General features: G+C 43.5%; 1 protein-coding gene across 1 annotated transcript in view; it reads left to right on the forward strand.

Moving 5' to 3' along the window:
* Window positions 1–15,657: 15,657 nt before the first annotated feature.
* Window positions 15,658–22,282, forward strand: part of LOC134353518 (sacsin-like) — a 36,125-nt gene continuing 29,500 nt past the window's right edge. Inside the window, exon 1 of the mRNA XM_063061517.1 lies at window positions 15,658–15,683. Within this exon, the coding sequence (XP_062917587.1) occupies window positions 15,667–15,683 (17 nt within the window). The 5' untranslated portion in view covers window positions 15,658–15,666. The remainder of the gene's footprint in view (window positions 15,684–22,282) is intronic.

A 22,282-nucleotide genomic window follows, 5' to 3' on the forward strand; every position in this document is an offset into this window, starting at 1 on the left:
TTTTCCTAGCCTGGGTGAAGCAAAAGCAAATCTTCTTTCCTTTAGCTATACCCACAGTGTTGCAGGAAATACCGTGGCGAGAAGTTGTTCCACCACATGGTGTTGTGGGTCAGATGTTAAATTATAGCCATTCTTGCGATTTCCTTTTGTAATAACATGCTGAAAATGACATCATTAGTTTCCAAAACAAGAGAAAATCTGCAGGTACTGGAAATCAAAGTAATGCACACAAAATGTTGGAGGAACTCAGCAGGCTAGGCAGCATCTGAGGAAAAAGAGTAAACTGTAGATGTTTTGGGCCAAAACCCTTCATCAGGGCTGGAAAAAAGATGAGGTCAGAGTAAGAAGGTGGGGAGAGAGGAGGAAGAAGTACAAGATTGTAGATGATAGGTGGGACCGGGATTGGGGAGGGGTGAAGTAAACAGCTGGGAATTTGATTGGTGAAAGAGATAGAGGGGATGGAGAAGGGGGAATCTGATAGGAGGGGACAGAAATCCATGAAAGAAAGGGAAGGAGGAAGAGCACCAGGGAGAGGTGGTGGGCAGGTAAAGAGATAAGGTGAAAGAGGGAAATGGGAATGGAGAATGGGGAAGGGGAAATTGGGGTGGGAGTAATTACCAGAAGTTCAAGAAATCGATGTTCATACCATCAGGTTAGAGGCTATCCAGATGGAATATAAACTGTTGCTCCTCCAACCTGAACGTGGCCTCATCGCGACCAGAAGAGGAGGTCATGGACTGACATGTTGGAAGTAGAATTGACATGGGCGGCCACTGGGAAATTCTGCTTTTTTCTGGTGGATGGAGGGTAGGTGCTTTGGCGAAGCGGTCTCCCAATCTACCTCAGGTCTCACCGATATACAGGAGGCCACTCCAGGAGCACCGGATACAGTAGATGACCCCAAAGGACTCACAGGTGAAGTGTTGCCTCACCTGGGAGGACTGTTTGGGGCTCTGAATGGTAGTGAGGGAGGAGGTGTTGGGGCAGGTGTGGCACTTGTTCTGCTTGCAAGGATAGGTACCAGGAGGGAGATCAGTGGCGAGGGATGAAAGGACAAGGGAGCGATCGCCGCGGAGAGCGGAAAGTGAGGGTGGGGGAAGGGGAGGGAAAGATGTGCCTGGTGGTGGGATCCCATTGGAAATGCCGGAAGTTACAGAGAATTACATGCTGGACGTAGAGGCTGGCGGGTGGTAGGTGAGGACAAGAGGAACCTTATCCCTGGTAAGGTGACGGGTGGATGGGGTGAGGGCAGGCATGTGTGAAATGGAAGAGATGTGGTTGAGGGCAGTGTTGGTGGCGGAGGAAGGAAAGCCCCTTTCTTTGAAGAAGGAGGACACCTCATTTATTCTGGAATGAAAAGCCTCATCCTGAGAGCAGGTGTGGTGGAGACGGAGGAATTGAGAGAAGGGGATGACGTTTTTACTAGTGACAGGATTTCAGTCTGTACCTTCATAACGATGTGAGGCAAGTTCTCGTATTTATTAGACATGAAGACCTGAGTTATAGGGAAAGGTTAGGACTTTATCCCCCAGAGCACAGGAGTGGAGTCATTGGGACGCTGTCATGACGGTGTTTTTTTTTAGCAGGTTTTCTTATTTTTATGAGGCCGAGTTGCTAGCTTGACAGCACGGATGGAAAGCGTGCAAGGGAGCCGGCTGGATTCAAACTCAGGAGCCTTCGCTCCGAAGTCCAGTGCTGATGCCACTATGTCACCGGCCGGCATTGAAGGGTATAGGCAGAGTAAATTCAAGCAGGAAGATCCTGAGGTTGGATGAGACTCTATCTAGAGGTCATGGGTAAAATGTTTAAGGGGAACATGAGGGACCTTCTTCAGTCAGAGGGTGCTGAGAGTGTGGAACAGTCTCCCAGGGAAAGTGGTGGATGCAGGTTTGATTTAAACATTTAAGAGAAGTTTGAGCAAGGACGTGGAGGGGAGGGGTATGGAGGGCTTTGGTCTGGGTGCAGGTCAATGGGAGTAGGGAGAATAACAGTTCGGCATGGACTAGATGGACTGAAGGGCCTGTTACTGTGCTGTACAGTTCTATGACTCTATATTGCAGAGTCACACATCTTGTGCTACCTTTCTCTTAAAGGAACAAAGCATTGTGTAAGCAGACACATGCGTTTAGCACGGAGGGGCATAGGGAGCCTCTAACACAGGGGTTCCCAACCTTTTTTTAATGCCATGGACCAATACCATTAAGCAAAGGAGTCCATGGACCCCAGGTTCCAACAGCACAGCCAAAAGCCCCGACAGGAAATTGCCAGGGAGACCTTGTTGAGAGATGTCTACGAATCCCTGCACTTTGAGGAATCTGACAAATGCCCGTGCCTCTTCTTCTTGCTGCAGTATAACTAACAGACCTCAAATCATGTACTGTTAAACCAGGGGTTCCCAACCTTTTTTATGTCATGGACCACTACCGAGGAGTCCATGGACCCTAGATTGAGAACCTCCCTTTTGGTGTCATGGTCAACAAGGACACTAAATCATTGTCCTTTCCTTGTACAGGAGCAATAGACTTGGTGGAAAAAGTTTATTTGGAGGCTGATAGTTTAAACGTCTGCCACGGGATGGTTGTGTGAGTGTGTTGTCCCAGAAATCAGCTCCTACCTCTCCCAGTAACATAAGATATAGGCTAGACCAGGGGTTCCCAACCTTTTTTATGCCATGGACCAATACTATTAAGCAAGAGGTCCACAGACCTCAGGTGGAGAACCCCTGAGCTAGATGCAATCTCAATTCTGATACAGAGTCTCAACCCAAAACAGTTGCCGCCTGACCTGCTTGGTTCCTACAGCAGTTTGGATTTTGCTCCAGGTTACAGCAGATTTTGACCTCTGACCTCCTCAACCACGTGCTAGTAGACAATGCATATCTTGGGCCCAGCACAATTCTCAGGGGCACAAGTTTTTACGGGGAGCCAGTGATAAAACAAAGATCACATGTTAGGACAGGAATTTCAGAGAAGATGGGTGGAATTAACACAAGGTGTGTTGATGTGACGATCCATATTGATCCTGTGGTCTGAGACTTAATGAGGATTATGGAACAGCTGAGAAGTGGCAGATACGAAGCAAGACTTGGGGCACCTAGTGATGTTTTGGACATTGGAGTTTATGGAAAACAGAGATTGGGAGGGTGATAATGAAGACTTCAAAAAATTAAATTCAAAGGACTAAAGCTGTGGGTCCTGAGGTGTGAACTTTATTTTTCTCTCCACAGGTGCTGCCTGACCCACCATGTGTTTCCAGTATTGTCTATTTTTATTACAGAAGATATCGGAGCAAAATTAAGCCATTTGGCTCATCGAGTTTGCTTTGCTCATATATCCAACCAACAGTGTTTCCTTTAGCAGCAGTGTAACAATATGGTGGAATCTTTCCATGCACCTCGCAGGGGCTCTTAACCTTTTTTTATGCCTTGGACCCCTACCATTTACCAAAGGGTCCATAGACCCCAGGTTGGGAACCAAAGGAGTATGCCACCATATAACCACCCCTTCTGGTAAGAGGGAGTGTTGCCAATGAATGAAAGGATACTGCAATGATTGGGAGAGGAGGTGGACAATTTGGGAGATCTTCTAGTGTAATCAGAGGAAACGGACAGTGTTCACAGGAAGCATCTTTATGCAGGGAACCATAGAGAGTGTCTGCGGCCACAGCCAGGGGCTCCTACAGGTCATTTGCCAGGGAGGAAACAGAAAAGAGTTAAATTTGATTACTCCTTGGTATAACTAAAATGGGTAAAACAAAATGGCAGCTTGTAAGACAAAATGGTGTTAGTCTATAATGTGGGAATGTTTTCAGAAAGTACAAGGGAACCAGTCCACAGCATTGTTTTGGGAATTTAGTGTGAGTGTCAGTCTACAGCCTTGAGAGTAGATACTGGTGAGAAACGTGCTTGTCTGGAGAAGTATTAGAGAGTAAAGCATCTTGAAGGGTATTAAAAGAGGCAATTTCTTTGTTTGAGGGGGAATCTTCTCTTAGGCTGGTTCTGGTTCATGACTTAGTTCCAAGAGTTGGAGAGAGAGAGGGAGAGGGGGAGGGAAGGAGAGAGGGAGGGAGGGGGAGAGAGAGAGAGAAAGAGAAAGAGAGAGGGGGGAGAGAGAGAGAGAGAGAGAGACTAATCTAGAGCAACACACACTCTAGAAGGTTTGAAGAGCTCAGAGCTGATGCTTGAAGAGGGAAAAACACCATCACCACGGATGCAGCTATGTTCCAGGGCAGAGGTTCCCAACCTGGTCTCCGCAGACCTGTTGCTTAGTGGTGTTGGTCCATGGCATAAGAAAGGTTGGGAAACCCCGTTCTCGGGTGAAACAGAATGACTCGTTTATGTCAGAACTGACTCAGTAAAAATGGAAGATGTGCAAAATCAAGAAATACCACTGTTGATATGTTGAAATAGACGTTGTGATCAAAGCTGCTAGTTGTAAAATAATCTCAGACCCTGTAAATCGAGGAGCGTGTGGCATGAAATTTGCTTAGCAGTACAGTGCAAGACATAAAGAATTACTTAAGTTACAATAAGAAATGAAAATAAATATAATGCAGAAGAGGTGGACTGTTGCGAGATCTGATAGTGGAGGGAAGGCACTTGCTCTGAAAACGTTGAGGGTGCACTTTCAGGCTCCTGGACTTCCTCCTTGATAGTAGTAATGATAAGAGGGCATGTCCAATTGCATCACCACCTGGTACTGAAGCCCCCATTCACAGGGTCAGAAGAGGCTGCAAAGGGCTGTAAACCCAGCCAGTTCCATCATGAGCACAAGCCTGACCACTATCAAGGACATCTTCAAAAGCCGTTGTCTCAAGAAGGTAGATTCCATCATTGAGGACTCTCACCATCCAATAAATTTCATTTTCTTAATCTATGAAGGAGTGTGTTTACTAATCAGGCATGATGTTTAACTTCTTCAACACCTGTCTGCAGTAGCACATTTTTTTGTGGGAGCTGTAAAAGAAGTTGGGCTGATAAGCTATCACTTAAGATTAGGCCAGGCGACTTGGCGTTCAGCAGACATGGGAGCAGAATTAGGCCATTCAGCCCATCGAGTCTGCTTCACCATTCCATCATGGCTGATTTATTATCCCTTTCTTTTTTTTTGTAATTTATTTTTTATTGAATTTCATCATCAAACAAACATTTCCATAAGACATATTTCAGATACTGTACATATATACCATATAATCATATTTGTCACAAATCTCCACATAATATTTATCAGAGGTATACACTTATAGAAAGGAGAGGAAAGAAAGAACAATCGAAAGAAGAAAACTATGTACAGAGTAGGGAGTGATTTTTTTTATAACATATTCATTGACTTGTGAGAATAAAATCAGGCCTATGAGGTGTTATGTAGTTAAACCACTTTTTCCAGTATCAATAAAATTGTTCCAACTTATGATTAACAGATGCTGTTATCTCCTCCATTTTGTAAATGTCCATTGTAATTTCCATCCATACATTTAAACTTGGGCTCTCCTGTGATAACCATTTCCTGATAAGGGTCTTTTTACCAGCCACCAGCAGTACATTCATTAAATATTTATCTCTTTTCAACCATTCATGAGGTATATACCCAAAATATATGGTCTTACTCTCTAAGGGTATTTCACATTTAAAGATGTCTTGTAGGGCATTATGTATCCCACTCCAATAGTATTTGATAACAGGGCATTCCCAGAAAATAGATAATGGTTTCCATTTTGATTTATTATCCCTTTCAACACCTTTTTCTTGCATACTCCCCCATAACCTTTGATGCTCTTACTAAAAGGAACCTATTAACCTCAGCTTTAAACGATGGTTCCAACTTGAGGTCCATGGACCCCATGCTTAGTGGTATTGGTCCACATCATAAAAAAGGTTGGGAACCCCTAACTTTAAATAAATCCAATCATTTGGCTTCCACAGCCACCCATAGCAATGAAATCCACAGATTCACACCCTCTGGCTAAAGTAATTTCTCCTCATCCCTGTTCTAAAGGGATATCCTTATATTTTGAATATATACCCTCTGGTCCTGGACTCTACTGCTACCCATGTCCACTTTGCCCAGGCTTTTCAATCACAAGCTCTTTTGCCCATGTCAAGTGCGTAGACCTTGGCTTCTGTAATGTACAGAACATGTGATTGACTTATCCAGAATTGTGTTGTGTGCCTTTCACTAGGTCCTATAACAAAGAACCAAAAAAAAAACAGAGTGGATCTGTTCAGAGACACCTTAATTGCTAGCAATGAGAAATACTTCTAGTCCTCATGGATGGAGGCTGCTTCTGATTTACAGCACGCAATATTCATTTTTATACAGGTTTTCAGACTATTCTTTGGCTGATATCTGTTTTGGAGGTCAGCTCCTCTGCTGCAGTACAGCTGCATTTCTCAAGGTCAGCAGTATATCACCCTTCCCTTAAGGCGGATTTATACCTCTGCGTCAAATTGATGCTGTAGGTACGGCGTAGCCGCGAACCCTACGCAGAGCCTACGCGGATCCCTACGCTGTAGCCTGACACGCACCTCTCCCAAAATGTAACTACGCATCGCGGCAACACAGACCGCAACAACTGTGATTGGTCCGCTTGGTAGCATCGCATTTCCTCCTACGCTGCAATAGCTTCCCATTGGGCGACTAAAGGGCAGGGAAGGAACTCTGGCTGCAATGCTTTCCATAAGGCTTTACGGACCTCCAAAATTATGGAGGACACATTTCGCTTTTACGAAAAAGACACTCACTTAATCTTGTTTACCCCGAGGAAGACTACCATGACCATGAAGCCTTGCACGGGCAGGTGTGTACGCATGCGTGACATGCCTGAATTGCAGAGCAACACAGACACACCAATGCACAGGTATAAATGCTCACAACGCGCTTAGGCCACTTGCATAGGTTACGGCGTCCATTTGACGCACAAGTATAAATCAGCCTTTAGTTACACAACGAGCAATAATCAGGACATTACATGCCTCTTGACACGTACACATTTAACTTATAGCAAAGCACTTTGGGGTTATACAGGTTCCATTTTATTACATTACAAGATTAAATACATAAAGAATTACAAAGTTTCAAATATATTTCCACAACTACTATTTGGGAACTTAAACAAAATAATTCTCAAGCTGTGAGTGTTGTTGCTGACGTCAGCATTAACACCCATCATCTCAAGTGATTTTCAAGTCATTCTGCAGAGCGTCTTTTTGAACTGCAGCAATCCATGAGGAAAGATGCAGCCATGTGTACACAGGACATGGTTAAGAAAGTATTGTATATAGGATTCCGGGATTCATTCATAGAGATATATAAACATGAAATCACCTTTAACAAAGTAATAGGAAACACGTTCATCTTTAACATCATTGGGTTAGAGATTTGGAATTGTCTACCTAATCCTTTAGTGCTCAGGTATCTAGAAGTTCACTTTGGAAAGCCAAACAGTTTACTGACATTGATTACTGACAGGTTTTTAGCTCTTTGTCTGGCTGGACTACACAAGGGCACAAAATGCAGGGTTATCGGGAACTGAGTAAGAATCTCAAACCTAGTCAGGTGCACCCTCCAGTTTCTACTTTTGATCCATACCTACTGGTCAATCATTAATGATCGCAAATTGAATTAGTAAATTCAAAAATCCAAGTGTTTATTGACCACTGATAAATCCCTGAGATTATTGACATCTATAATTACATCATGTGATTGTGATGACACAACCAGTTTTATGATTGAATCGGTGCATAATAAGAGACCACCGTGTACAGCCTGGTGCAGAAGGCCCACGCTTACTTTAAATTCAGTTGAATTATTCTATTTCGTACCAATTTTATTCAGAACTGTCTTGTCATTATATTATTTTGATCTGGATTTCATCAGAGGTTCCAGACTTGTATGAATATTCTTCCGCCCGGCTTCAGTTTTCTGGTAAGTTAAACACATTCTCCATTCCTGAGCATGCATTGCTCAGTATCAGCTGCCATGTATAGTAGAAATGCTTCCAGAATGATTTAATCTATAGTCTTGACGTGCTCTTGTTGTGAAGGTATTAGATCACCTGTACGAGATACTTCAGCAACACGGTGCTGAGATCAATACTATTATGTTTTGTAACTTCAAAACATTAAACTAATTCAAAGGAAGACAGAGGAGTCTGATCGTACAGGTGTAACTTTGTCTTTAAGCGAGGTGCGCACCTATCAAGTAGTAGTGTAATGACATGTGCAATTAACTTACTTCAGAATCAGAATCAGGTTTATTATCATCGGCATGTGTCGTGAAATTTGTTAACTTAGCAGCAGCAGTTCAATGCAACACACAGAAAAAAAGTAAAATAAAATAATGATAAATTAATCAATCAATTACAGTATACGTATATTGAATATATTAAAAGTCATGCAAAAAACAGAAATAATATATAGTAAAAAAATGAGGTAGTGTCCAAGGGTTCAATGTCCATTTAGGAATCAGATGGCAGAGGGGAAGAAGCTGTTCCTGAATCGCTGAGTGTGTGCCTTCAGGCTTCTGTACCTCCTACCTGATGGTAACAGTGAGAAAAGGGCATGCCCTGGGCGCTGGAGATCCTTAATAATGGATGCTGCCTTTTTTGAGACACTGCTCCTTAAAGATATCCTAGGTACTTTGTAGGCTAGTACCCAAGATGGACCCGATTAAATTTACAACCCTCTGCAGCTTCTTTCGGTCCTGTGCAGTAGCCCCTCCCCCCATACCAGACAGGATTGCAGCCTGTCAGAATGCTCTCCACAGTACATCTATAGAAGTTTTTGAGTGTATTTGTTGACATACCAAATCTCTTCAAACTCCTAATGAAGTATAGTCGCTGTCTTGCCTTCTTTATAACTGCATTGATATGTTAGGACCAGGTTAGATCCTCAGAGATCTTGACAGCCAGGAACTTGAAGCTGCTCACTCTCTCCACTTCTGATCCCTCTATGAGGATTGGTATACATATAACCTGCAATTAATTATTTAAATGAATAAGAATGCTTAATCAAACAATATATATGCAAGATCACTCAGATATCATTGGAATATTAAATACTCAACAAATATGACACCATATCAAGAAAGCTTTGGATAAAATTACTTTTCTCAATTCTGTGACAAGTTTACCACCAAATAGAAGTCAAAGTTTTAATCGCTTTTCTAGAGGTAAATTATTTTTGTAGGAAAATTACAGAAACCCATTTTTAACAACTAAGGAGATAGATTTGACAAAACTAGCCCAAAATAAAGTCTTAGCTTCTTCTGCCAGGGTTAAATCAAAATTAATTAACAGCATTCCAAACTAACTTTGGTAAGTGCAACTGCTATTCAAGCACAGATCCTAACAGCAAATTAAAACCTCAAGCATGAATATTGTGGAGGAGTAATATAAGACTAAAAAAGGCTGGGAGTTTATGGGTAAAGTACAGTTCTTACTGGATAGTGGAACTAGCTCAAGAGGCCGATGGCCTTGCTCTCATTTTCCATCACCACAATAAGAATATAGCACTTTGGCTAATTGCAAAGTTCAGAAGCAACGCACACAAAGTGCTGGAGGAACTCAGCAGGTCAGGCAGCATCTATTGAAAAGAGTAAACAGTTGACATTTTGAGCTGATCCCTTTCATCAGGACACTTCATCGAAACATCAATTGTTTACTGTTTTCCATAGATGCTGCCTGACCTGCTGAGTTCCTCCAGCATTTTGTGTGTGTTGCTTAGATTTCCAGCATCTGCCGGTCATGACGTGTTTGTGTAAAGTTAAGAATATAGGTGTCAGGAGGAGAGGGACACATTCCCTTATGATAGCTATTAACAACAATAGACAATAGACGATAGGCAATAGGTGCAAGGGTAGGCCATTCGGCCCTTCGAGCCAGCACCACCATTCACTGTGATCATGGCTGATCATCCACATCAGTATCCAGTTCCTGCCTTCTCCCCATAACCTTTGATTCCGCTATCTTTAAGAGCTCTATCCATTGCTTTCTTGAAAGCATCCAGGGACTTGGCCTCCACAGCCTTCTGGGGCAGAGCATTCCATATATCCACCACTCTCTGGGTGAAAAAGTTTTTCCTCAACTCCGTTCTAAATGGCCTACCCCTTATTCTTAAACTGTGGCCTCTGGTTCTGGACTCGCCCATCAGCGGGAACATGCTTTCTGCCTCCAGCGTGTCCAATCCCTTAATAATCTTATATGTTTCAATAAGATCCCCTCTCAGCCTTCTAAATTCCTGAGTATACAAGCCCAGTTTCTCCAATCTTTCGACATATGACAGTCCCGCCATCCTGGGAATTAACCTTGTGAACCTACGCTTCACTCCCTCAATAGCAAGAATATCCTTCCTCAAATTTGGAGAGCAAAACTGCACACAGTACTCCAGGTGTGGTCTCACCAGGGCCCTGTACAGCTGCAGAAGGACCTCTTTGCTCTTATACTTAATTCCCTTTGTTATGAAGGCCAGCATGCCATTGGCTTTCTTCACTGCCTGCTGTACTTGCATGCTTGCTTTCAGTGACTGATGTACAAGAGCACCTAGATCTCATTGTACTTCCCCTTTTCCTAACCTGACTCCATTTAGATAATAATCTTCCTTCCTGTTCTTACCACCAAAGTATATAATCTCACATTTATCCACATTAAACTGCATCTGCCATGCATCTGCCCACTCACCCAGCCTGTCAAAGTCACCCTGCATTCTCATAACATCCTCCTCACATTTCACACTGCCACCCAGCTTTATGTCATCGGCAAATTTGCTAATGTTACTTTTAATTCCCTCATCTAAATCATTAATATATATTGTAAACAGCTGCGGTCCCAGCACTGAACCCTGCAGTACCCCACTGGTCACCATCTGCCATTCTGAAAGGGACTCGTTAATCGCTACTCTTTGTTTTCTGTCAGCCAGCCAATTTTCAATCCATGTCAGTACTCTGCCCCCAATACCATGTGCCCTAATTCTGCCCACTAATCTCCTATGTGGGACTTTATCAAAGGCTTTCTGAAAGTCCAGGTACACTACATCCACTGGCTCTCCCTTGTCCATTTTCACAGTTACATCCTCAAAAAATTCCAGGAGATTAGTCAAGCACGATTTCCCCTTCGTAAATCCATGCTGACTCAGACTGATCCTGTTACTGCTATCCAAATGAGTCATAATTTCATCTTTTATAATTGACTCCAGCATCTTTCCCACCACCGACGTCAGGCTAACCAGTCTATAATTCCCTGTTTTCTCTCTTCCTCCCTTCTTGAAGAGAGGGACAACATTAGCCACCCTCCAATCCACAGGAACTGATCCTGAATCTATAGAACATTGGAAAATGATTACCAATGCATCCACGATTTCTAAAGCCACCTTCTTAAGTACCCTGGGATGCAGACCATCAGGTCCCGGGGACTTACCAGCCTTCAGACCTAACAGTCTATCCAACACCATCTCCTGCCTAATATAAATTTCCTTCAGTTCATCCACTACCCTAGGTCCTTTGACCATTATTATATCTGGGAGATAGTTTGTGTCTTCCCTAGTGAAGACAGATTCAAAGTACCTGTTCAACTCGTCTGCCATTTCCTTGTTCCCCATAATAAATTCACCTGTTTCTGTCTTCAAGGGCCCAATTTTGGTCTTAACTATTTTTTTCCTTTTCACATACCTAAAGAAGCTTTTACTATCCTCCTTTATATTCTTGGCTAGTTTACTTTTGTACCTCATTTTTTTCTCCGCGTATTGCCTTTTTAGTTACCTTCTGTTGCTCTTTAAAAGTTTCCCAATCTTCCAGCTTCCCACTTGTCTTTGCTATGTTATACTTCTTCTCTTTTATTTTTATACTGTCCATTACTTCCCTTGTCAGCCACGGCCTCCCCTTACTGCCCTTAGGATCTTTCTTCCTCTTTGGAACGAACTGATCCTGCAGCTTCCGCATTATTCCCAGAAACACTTGCCATTGCTGTTCCACTGTCATCCCTGCTCGGGTGTTGTTCCATTGAACTTTGGCCAGCTCCTCCCTCATAGCACCATAGTTCCCTTTGTTCAACTGTAATACTGACACTTCCGAGTTCCCCTTCTCCCTCTCAAATTGTAGATTAAAACTTATCATATTATGGTCACTACCTCCTAATGGCTCCTTTACCTCGAGCTCCCTGATCAAATCCGGTTCACTGCACAACACTAAATCTAGAATTGCGTTCTCTCTGGTAGGCTCCAGTACAAGCTGCTCTAAGAATCCATCTCGGAGGGACTCCACAAACTCCCTTTCTTGGGGTCCAGTACCAACCTGATTCCTCCAGTCTACCTGCATGTTGAAATCCCCCATAACAACTGTAGCATTACCTTTGCGGCATGCCAATTTTAACTCTTGATTCAACTTACACCTTACATCAAAACTACTACAGCATATCTCCTTTCACAATTTTCCACGTTTTCATAGATGGCTTCATTATTTAGCCTTAGTATCTAGTTGGGTGGCAGGCTGGAGATATGTCTACCAAAAGAGGTGTAAGGCGCTCCTTCCCTCCACTAACTTGCAGATCACCCTTGGGCAAAGGTGTAGCACCTGCTTAGCTCCCCGATCAGGGTCATGTGAAGTCATGGGAGCAGGTGGTGGACGGTTGAATGAGCAGCTGGTGCACATCACAATTTCTGGTTATGCGACCACTGACACCAGGCAGACAATCTCTAAAGAGACTTGATAATGGCTGGAGGTCACCCATCTTGTAAAGACACTGCACAGAAGGCAGCACCGTGTTAACCTGGTTACAACGGCTTTCACACCTCCATAAAATCTTACTAAATTGGCATTTGTAGTTGCTTTCTCTACACTTTCAATTTCTGTCATCTGGAGATCATTACTCCTGTGGAGAATCCTGTGGAGTTTTGGGTTTCAAATAATAATTGGTATCTAAGCTTGTGTGGAGAACTGGTGTGTTATGTTAACCAAACGGACATCAGCACCATTGAAGGAAAAGGAATAAGTTAGCAACAACAGATAAGACAATAATTTTTAATCCATATCATTGCCTTCCTCTGGACTCTACCTCTGTGATCTCAGGAAGTTCCTCAAGTTCCACCTTCCTTAAACAGGGAGTCTCTTAAGACCTTTCCATCTTTGTGTTAACTGACTTCAAGTCTAAATAATCAATCACTCTTGTTCTCAGAGTCCTTTTGAGCAATGTATTTATTTAAAATAGTTCTTCTTTTCAAATCCCATTCTAGTCCCACTCCTCTATTTTTATAGTCTCCTCCAGCCCCATATACTATACTCTAAGATAGTATCTGTACTCCTTTAATTCTCATTTCCCAATAGTTAGCCATACCTCCACTAACTGATGCCTCAAACTCCCCATCATTGAGGACATCTTTGAAAGATGATGCCTCAAAATCTATTTATTTCTTCATTGAGACACAGCACAGAGTAGGCCCTTATGGCCCTCCAAGCCGTGCTGCCCAGTAACCCCTGATTTAGCCCTAGCCTTATCATGGGACAATTTACAATAACTAAGTAATGTACCAACCAACACATCTTTGGTCTGTGGGGGGAAACTACAGCACCCAGAGGAAACCCACGTGGTCATGGGGAGAACGTACAAACTCCAGGCAGTGGTGGGAATTGAACCCAAGTCGCTGGTACTGTAAAGCGTTGTGCTAACCACTACACTACCATGGCAACATCCATCATTAAGGACTCCCACCACCCACACATGCCTTCTTCTCATTACTATCACTATTTTGGCTCCCTTTTTGCAGTACTTATTTATCCTTCTAAAATATATTTCTTATTATAATTTATAGTATATTTTATGTATTGCACTGTGCTGCTGCTCCAAAAAAAACTAATTTCATAACATATGTTAGTTATAGTAAAGCTAATTTTGATTGATTCTCTGGAATTCCTTCTTTAAGTGTCATTATTTCTTCATCTTCTTTTCCTCCTTTGAGCTGGTTATCAATCTGTGTGTACTGTAGAGAGCATTCTAACTGGCTGCATCACTATCTGTTTTTTTTGGGCGGGGGGGCTACTGCACAGGATCGAAGTAAGTTGCAAAAAGTTGTAAACTTAGTCAGCTCCATCATGGGCACTAGCCTCCGTAATATCCAAGACATCTTCAAAGAGCAGTGCCTCAGGAAGGCAGCGTCCATTATTAAGAAACCCAGGACATGCCCTCTTCTCATTGTTACCATCAGGATGGAGGTACAGGAGTCTGAAGGCACACACTCAGTGATTCAGGAACAGCTTCTTCCCCCTGCCATCCGATTTCTAAATGGACATTGAACCCATAAACACCACCTCACTACTTTTTTCCCGTTTTTGCATACTTATTTTAACTGAACTATTTAATATACATACATATATAATTACTGTAATTCAGTTTTCTTTTCTATATTTATCATGTATTGCATTGTACTGCTGCTGCAAAGTTAACAAATTTCACGACATATGCTGGTGATATTAAACCTGAATCTGATTGAAGAACTTTACAGAGAAGCACATTGGAGGTGGTGTACAATAGGATAGCTTTCTGGAATATATTTGCTGATAGCGTTTTCTTAGCGACAAACAATGGGTGCCCAAGAAAATACAGCCATCTAAAGATACTGCTGACAAAAAAAAAATCCAAATGGTAGAGATAATATGATTGCCAGAACAAATTATGGGGGAACTGATTGCTTAAACCTGTTACAATGTCAAACATTAATACTAGATCCAATAGAAATAATGAGTCCAAATAGTTTCACAACTGATTCTAATAGCAGCAGGTAGGTTGAAAACGATGAACATGATCCAGTTATAAAATGAATTCATCATTTAGAATATTGTTATGATGACAGATAACTGGTCACCGTAACTGAGTTAAACATCCATAGAGAAGTTAGAGAAGACTCTTATCACAGAGAGCAAGGAATTTGGTTGATATAACCACCAGGTTCTTAGCCAAATGGACACTCTGGAAATATTACAGTATAGCCATACACCTTGGAAATACTTAAACAACTGAATCCACACTGCACTTCAAGCACCTATTTTATTAACCCCAATTTCCCATCAACTGTCCATTTTCTGCAGCTCCCCATCCCCTTCCCTTCTCTCCCTTCCTTCTCAGCCCAACTTTCTTCCCTGCCTCATGGCCCTCCCTTGCCTCTCCTTCCTTCCCTGTTCCCTCTTTCCCCTTCTACTTTCCAGCCATCCCTTTTCCCTCCCTACCCTTCTCACTCCCTCTCTCTCCTTCCCCCTCCCTCTCCCCTTCAACCTTCCCCCTCCTCTTTTCCCTCCCTCCCTTCTCTTCCCTCCCTCCTTCACCCCTACTCTCCCCTTCCAGTTTCCCTCTCTCTCCATTCTTTCCCTCCCCTTTCTTTCTCTTTCCTCCTCTTCTTTCTTTTCCCTCCCTCCCCCTCTTTTACCTTACCTTCCCCTCTCTTCGCTCCCTACCCTTCACCCTTACTCCCTTTCCAGCTTCCCTCCTTTCCCTCTATTCTCTCTGTTTCCTCCCCTTCTCTCTTTTCCCTCCCTCTCTCTTTCCTCCTTTATTTCCCCTCCCCCCCCCACCTTCTCCGACTGGCTCCCGCGCGGCGCGCGCCCATTTAAACGCAAACGGCGTGCACGTGTCTGCGCGCGCTCACCCCGGCTCGCTGTCAGGCGGTAGCCGCTCCGGGAGTTGCGGCGGATGAAACCGGGGAATAGGTAAATCCCGCCCCCTCCCCCGGAAACCGCAGTCGATGGAAGTGGAGAGCGGCTCTACGGCGTAAGACGAGGTGTGATGAGGTGAAGTTGGAATAGAGTGAAGGTAGGATGAGGTGAAGTTGAGATGGGGTGAAGATGGATGGGGTGTTGATGAGATGGGGTGCGGGTAAGATGAGGTGAATGTGAGATGGGGTGCAGGTAAGATGAGGAGAATGTGAGATGGTAGAAAGGTGAGATGGAGTGTAGATGAGATGGGATGAAGGTGAGATGAGGTGTTGGTGAGATGGGGTGAAGATGAGATGGGGATGAAGGTGAGAAGGGTGTAGGTAAGATGAGGTGCTGGTGAGATGGGGTGAAGGTGAGATGAGGTGTAGATGAGATGAGGTGCTGGTGAGATGAGGTGCTGGTGAGATGAGGTGTAGATGAGATGAGGTGCTGGTGAGATGAGGTGAAGGTGAGATGGGGTGTAGATGAGATGAGGTGCGGGTGAGATGGGGTGAAGGTGAGATGGGGTGTAGGTGAGATGAGGTGTAGGTGAGATGAGGTGCTGGTGAGATAGGATGTTGGTGGGATCGGGTGTAGGTAAGATGAGGTGAATGTGAGATGGGATGAAGGTGGGTTGGGGTGAAGATGGATGGGGTGTTGATGAGATGGGGTGCAGGTAAGATGAGGTGAATGTGAGCTGGTAGAAAGGTGAGATGGAGTGTAGGTGAGATGGGATGAAGGCAGTTGCTTATGGAGTAGAGAGGGTGAATAAATGGGATAGGAGTTGAGGATGGGTGGCGTGGTTGGAGAAGGTGAGCTGGTAGTTGATAGGGCAGACAACGCAAAGTGAGTGATGGTGGGTAGGTGTGGGTAGACAGGATGGGAGTGGGGCTGGCAGGATGGTGTGAGAGGAGCAAGTAAGTGAGCTGATGGGATGGGTTGTAGGGTGGGATTGGGCTGAGTAAGACAAAAAGAAGATAATGGGAAGGGTAAGGTTAGTCAAACAAAGTTCAGATTCATAGTATATAGTATACTGTATATATGTCTGGGTGCAGTGAAATTCCTTGCTCATGTGAGCACCCGGAAGGAGCTGTGAAAGAGATTATCAGTGCAGAAATTTGATAGCAGTAGTTGTTAAGAAGGCGTATGGTGTGTTGGTCTTCATTAACCATGGGATTGAGTTCAAGAGCTGTGAGGTAATGTTTCAGCTATGTAAGACTTCAGTTAGACCCCACTTGGAGTACTGTGTTCAGTTCTGGTCACCTCATTACAGGAAGAATGTGGATGCTATAGAGAGAGTGCAGAGGAGATTTAGGTAAGACCAAGGTAACGTGTCTGAACGACTGGCGTCCTGTCGCACTCACCTCAGTAATAAGCAATGCTTTGAGAGGCTGGTCAAGGATTACATCTGCAGCTTGCTACCACCCACACTGGACCCCCTACAGTTCACCTACCGACACAACTGATTGATAGATGACGCAATAGCCACAGCTCTATACACCATCCTTACACATCAGGAGAAGAAGGATGCTTATGTGAGAATGCTGTTCTTGGTCTACAGTTCATCATTCAACACCGTAATTCCCTCCAGGCTTGACAAGAAGCTCAGAGACCTCGGCCGTCACCCTGCCTCGTGCAGCTGGATTCGGGACTTCCTGTCAGATCACTGGCAGGTGGTAAGAGTGGGCTCCCTCACCTCTGGCCCTCTGACCCTCAACACAGGTGCCCCTCAGGGCTGTATCCTAAGCTCCCTCCTTTACTCTCTGTATACCCATGCCTGCTGCCACCCACAGCTCCGATCTGCTAATTAAATTTGATCACGATACTACATTGATTGGCCTTATCTCAAATAATAATGAGCCCACCTACGGAGAGGAATTCATCACCCTGACACAGTGGTGTCAAGAAAACAACCTCTCCCACAATGTCGCAAAGACAAAGGAGCTGGTTGTGGACTACTGGAGGGATGGAGACAGGCTAACCCCTATTGACATCAATGGATCTGGGGTTGAGAGGGTGAACAGCTTTAAGTTCCTCGGCATACACATCACCGAGGATCTCACGTGGTCTGCACATATCAGCTGAGTGGTGAGAAAAGCACATCAGCGCCTCTTTCACCTCAGACGGTTGAAGAAGTTTGGTATGAGTCCCAAATCTTAAGGACTTTCTACAGGGGCATAATTGAGAGCATCTTGACTGGCTGCGTCACTGCCTGGTATAGGAACTGTACTTTCCTCAATCGCAGGTCTCTGCAGAGAGTGGTGCGGACAGCCCAGCGCATCTGTAGATGTGAACTTCCCACTATTCAGGACATTTACAGAGACAGGTGCATAAAAAGGGCCCGAAGGATCATTGGGGACTCGAGTCACCCAACCACAAACTGTTCCATCTGCTACCATCCGGAAAACGGTACCGCAGCATTAAAACCAGGACCAACAGGCTCCAGGACATCTTCCACCAGGCCATCAGACTAATTAATTCACGCTGATACAATTGTATTTCTATGCTACATTGACTGTCCTGTTGTACATAATATTTATTACAAATGACTATAAATTGCACATTGCACATTTAGACAGCGATGTAAAGATTTTTACTCCTCATGTATGTGAAGGATGTAAGAAATAAAGCCAATTCAATATAAGACCTTAGTTAGACCTGGACTACTGTGTTTAGTTCTGGTCACCTTGTTATAGGAAGGATGTGGATGCTAGAGAGAGAGTGCAGAGGAGATTTACAAGGATGTTGCCTGGATTGGAGAGCATGCCTTATGAGAATGGGTTGAGTGAACTTGGCCTTTTTTCCTTGGAGTGACGGAGGATGAAAGGTGACCTGATAGAGGTATATAAGATGATGAGGAGCATTGATTGTGTGGATAGCCAGAGGCTATTTTCCAGGGCTGAAATGGTTAATATGAGGGGGCATTATTTTAAGGTGCTTGGAAGTAGGTACAAGAGGGATGTCAGAGGTAAGTTTTTCACACAGAGTGGTGGGTGCATGGAATGCACTGCCAGTGGAGGTGGTAGAGGCGGATACAATGGGGTTTTTTAGGAGACGCTTAGATAGGTACTTTGAGTTTAGTAAAATAGAGGGCTATGCGGTAGGGAAATTCTAGGCAGTTTCTAGAGTAGGTTTTATGTGGGCCGAGGGGCCTGTAATGTGCCGTAGATTTTCTATGTTCTATGTTCAAAGAAGCTATTCTTGAATCTGGTCATCTGAGTTTTCAACGTTGCTGTAAATCAAAGGGAATAGCCAGGATGGCAGACATTCTTGATGATATTGTTAACCTTCCTAAAGCAAGTTAATTAGCGATAATACTCTGAAGGAGGATTTTCTGTAGTGTGTATGCAATGCTTATTTAGACCAATACATTGCGAAACAGACCAGGGAAGAGAAAATCATAGACTAGGTATAGTACAACAATAAATAAATAATCAACAATCTTGTTGAGCATGGTTCTCAAAATGGAGAGTGAAAAGAGAATCAGAGGCTATATTCCTGGATCTGAAAAAAGGAAACAAACACCAAGAGGATGAGGTGTGAATTGCCTATAATTGGAAAATTTTACTGAATGGTCAGTGGTGGAAAAATTATATGTGCATGACTTAAAATTATTATTTATTTGTGTTTAGCACACAGTAATTCAGAAAAGAAGACTCAGCCATGACTTCTGAAGGAAATTAGTGATCCAAAGAGAAGGCATATAAAATTGCCAGATAAAAAGGCCTGAAAACTGGGAGCAATTTAGAATTCAGCAAAGGAGGACATGAAAATAGATATAGAGGGGGAATTGGAGTGTGAGAGTAAGTTTCCAGGGAATATAAAAGAAACTGATAATAAAACCTTCCATAATATGTGAAGAGAAAAAAGTTATTGAAATTACATGTAAGTACATGTAAGTTCCCTACAATTAAAATATAGCTGGGAACAAAATTAATTATTAAATGTACAAGGAGGGATCTTATGGTACAGTGTTATAAAACTTCGGTTAGGCCACAGCTGGAGTACAGCATGCATTTCTTATCAATATGATGTGATTGCTTTGGAGACGTTACAGAGGAGCTTCACTAGGGTGCTGCCTGGGGTAGAGTGTTTCATTTATGAGGTGAGATTACTTTGGCTGAGTTTGTATTACTTTGAATGAAGAAGTTGAGGGGAGACCTTGAATTGTTATGCGAAATAGTGAGGGGCATGGACAAGATAGATAGATACTTTTCTCCATAAAAGAGAGGCCAAAACTTGGAGGACATGCATTTAAAGAAAAGAATAAGAGATTTAGAGGGAATTACATGAAGTTTTTTTTATCATTCAAATGGTGGTTAGATTCTGGCATGACTACCTGAAGGCCTAGTGAAAGGAAAAATTACGAGGTATCTCAGAATCAGGTTTATTATCACTGGCATGTGTCGTGAAATTTGTTAACAGCAGCAGCAGTTCAATGCAATACATAATAAAGAAGAGGGGAAAAAAAATCATCATAATAAATAAATAATATAATCAATTACAGTATATGTATATTGAATAGATTAAAAATTGTGCAAAAAACAGAAATAATATATATTATAACGGTGAGGTGGTGTTCAAGGGTTCAATATCCATTTAGGAATCAGATGGCAGAGGGGAAGAAGCTGTTTCTGAATCGCTCAGTGTGTGCCTTCAGAATTCTGTACCTCTTACCTGATGGTAACAGTGAGAAAAGAGCATGTCCTGGGTGCTGGAAGTTTTTAATAATGGACACTGCCTTTCTGAGACACTGCTCGTTGAAGATGTCCTGGGTAATTTTTAGGCTAGTACCCAAGATGGAGCTGACTAAATTTACAACTCTCTGCAGCTTCTTTAGGTCCTGTGCAGTAGCAACCCCCACCCCATACCAGACAATGATGCAGCCTGTCAGAATTCTCTCCACGGTACATCTATACAAGTTTTTGAGTGTATTTGTTGACATACCAAATCTCTTCAAACTCCTAATGAAGTATAGTTGCTGTCTTGCCTTCTTTATAACTGCATCGATATGTTAGGACCAGATTAGATCCTCAGAGATCTTGACACCCAATAACTTGAAGCTGCTCACTTTCTCCACTTCTGATCCCTCTATGAGGATTGGTGTGTGTTCCTTCGTCTTACCCTTTCTGAAGTCCACAATCAGCTCTTTTGTCTTACTGCTGTTGAATGCCAGGTTGTTGCTGCAACACCACTCTACTAGTTAGCATATCTTGCTCCTGAATGCCCTCTTGTCACCATCTGAGATTCTACTAACAATTGTTGTATCATCAGCAAATTTATAGAAGGTGTTTGAGTGATGCCTACCACACAGTCATGGGTATAGAGAGAGTAGAGCAGGTGGGCTAAGCACGCACCCCTAAGGTGCACCAGTGTTGATCGTCAGCAAGGAGGAGATGTTATCACCAATGCACACAGATTGTGGTTTTCCGCTTAGGAAGTTGAGAATCCAATTTCAGAGGGAGGTTCAGAGGCCCAGGTTCTGTAACTTCTCAATCAGGATTAACAGTTCAATCTGGATGAACACTTGCTAAGGGAAAGAAGGCTACAGTCCAGAGATGATAAATTGGATTAGTGTAGATGGATAGCTGATGGTTGGGCTGGATCTGGTGGACCAAAGGGTCCTTCTATGGTGTGTGATTCTAGGAACATGGAGAGAAGGCAGGGACAGTGTACTGAAATGGATAATCTGCTATAACTACATTGAATGGTGTAGCAGGGCCCAAAGGCCCACTCTTGCTCCTATTTTTACATTTCTGTGTGAGGCATGGGTGGCTGGGGTAGGTGAGTTATGTGTGGGTTAAGGGTAAACTGGATGTGTAAGATGAGGTAGTTGAAGTGAATGGTGTTGAGTGCAGGTGAGTTGGAGGATGGATGGGCCAGGTTAGACAATAGACAATAGGTGCAGGAGTAGGCCATTCGGCCCTTCGAGCCAGCACCGCCATTCACTGTGATCATGGCTGACCATCCACAATCAGTATCCAGTTCCTGCCTTATCCCCATAACCTTTGATTCCGCTATCTTTAAGAGCTCTATCCATCTCTTTTTTGAAAGCATCCAGAGACTTGGCCTCCACAACCTTCTCAGGCAGAGCATTCCATATATCCACCACTCTCTGGGTGAAAAAGTTTTTCCTCAACTCCGTTCTAAATGGCCTACCCCAATTCTTAAACTGTGGCCTCTGGTTCTGGACTCACCCATCAGTGGGAACATGCTTCCTGCCTGCAGCGTGTCCAATCCCTTAGTAATCTTATATGTTTCAATAAGATCCCCTATCAGCCTTCTAAATTCCAGAGTATACAAGCCCAGTCGCTCCAATCTTTCGACATATGACAGTCCCGCCATCCTGGGAATTAACCTTGTGAACCTATGCCTCTCGATAGCAAGAATGTCCTTCCTCGAATTTGGAGACCAAATCTGCACACAGTACTCCAGGTGTGGTCTCACCAGGGCCCTGTACAGCTGCAGAAGGACCTCTTTGCTCTTATACTCAATTCCCTTTGTTATGAAGGCCAGCACGCCATTAGCTTTCTTCACTGCCTGCTGTACTTGCATGCTTGCTTTCAGTGACTGATGTACAAGAACATCTAGACCTCGTTGTGCTTTCCCTTTTC

Source organism: Mobula hypostoma, chromosome 11, assembly GCF_963921235.1.
Source record: "Mobula hypostoma chromosome 11, sMobHyp1.1, whole genome shotgun sequence".
Classification (NCBI taxonomy): domain Eukaryota; kingdom Metazoa; phylum Chordata; class Chondrichthyes; order Myliobatiformes; family Myliobatidae; genus Mobula; species Mobula hypostoma.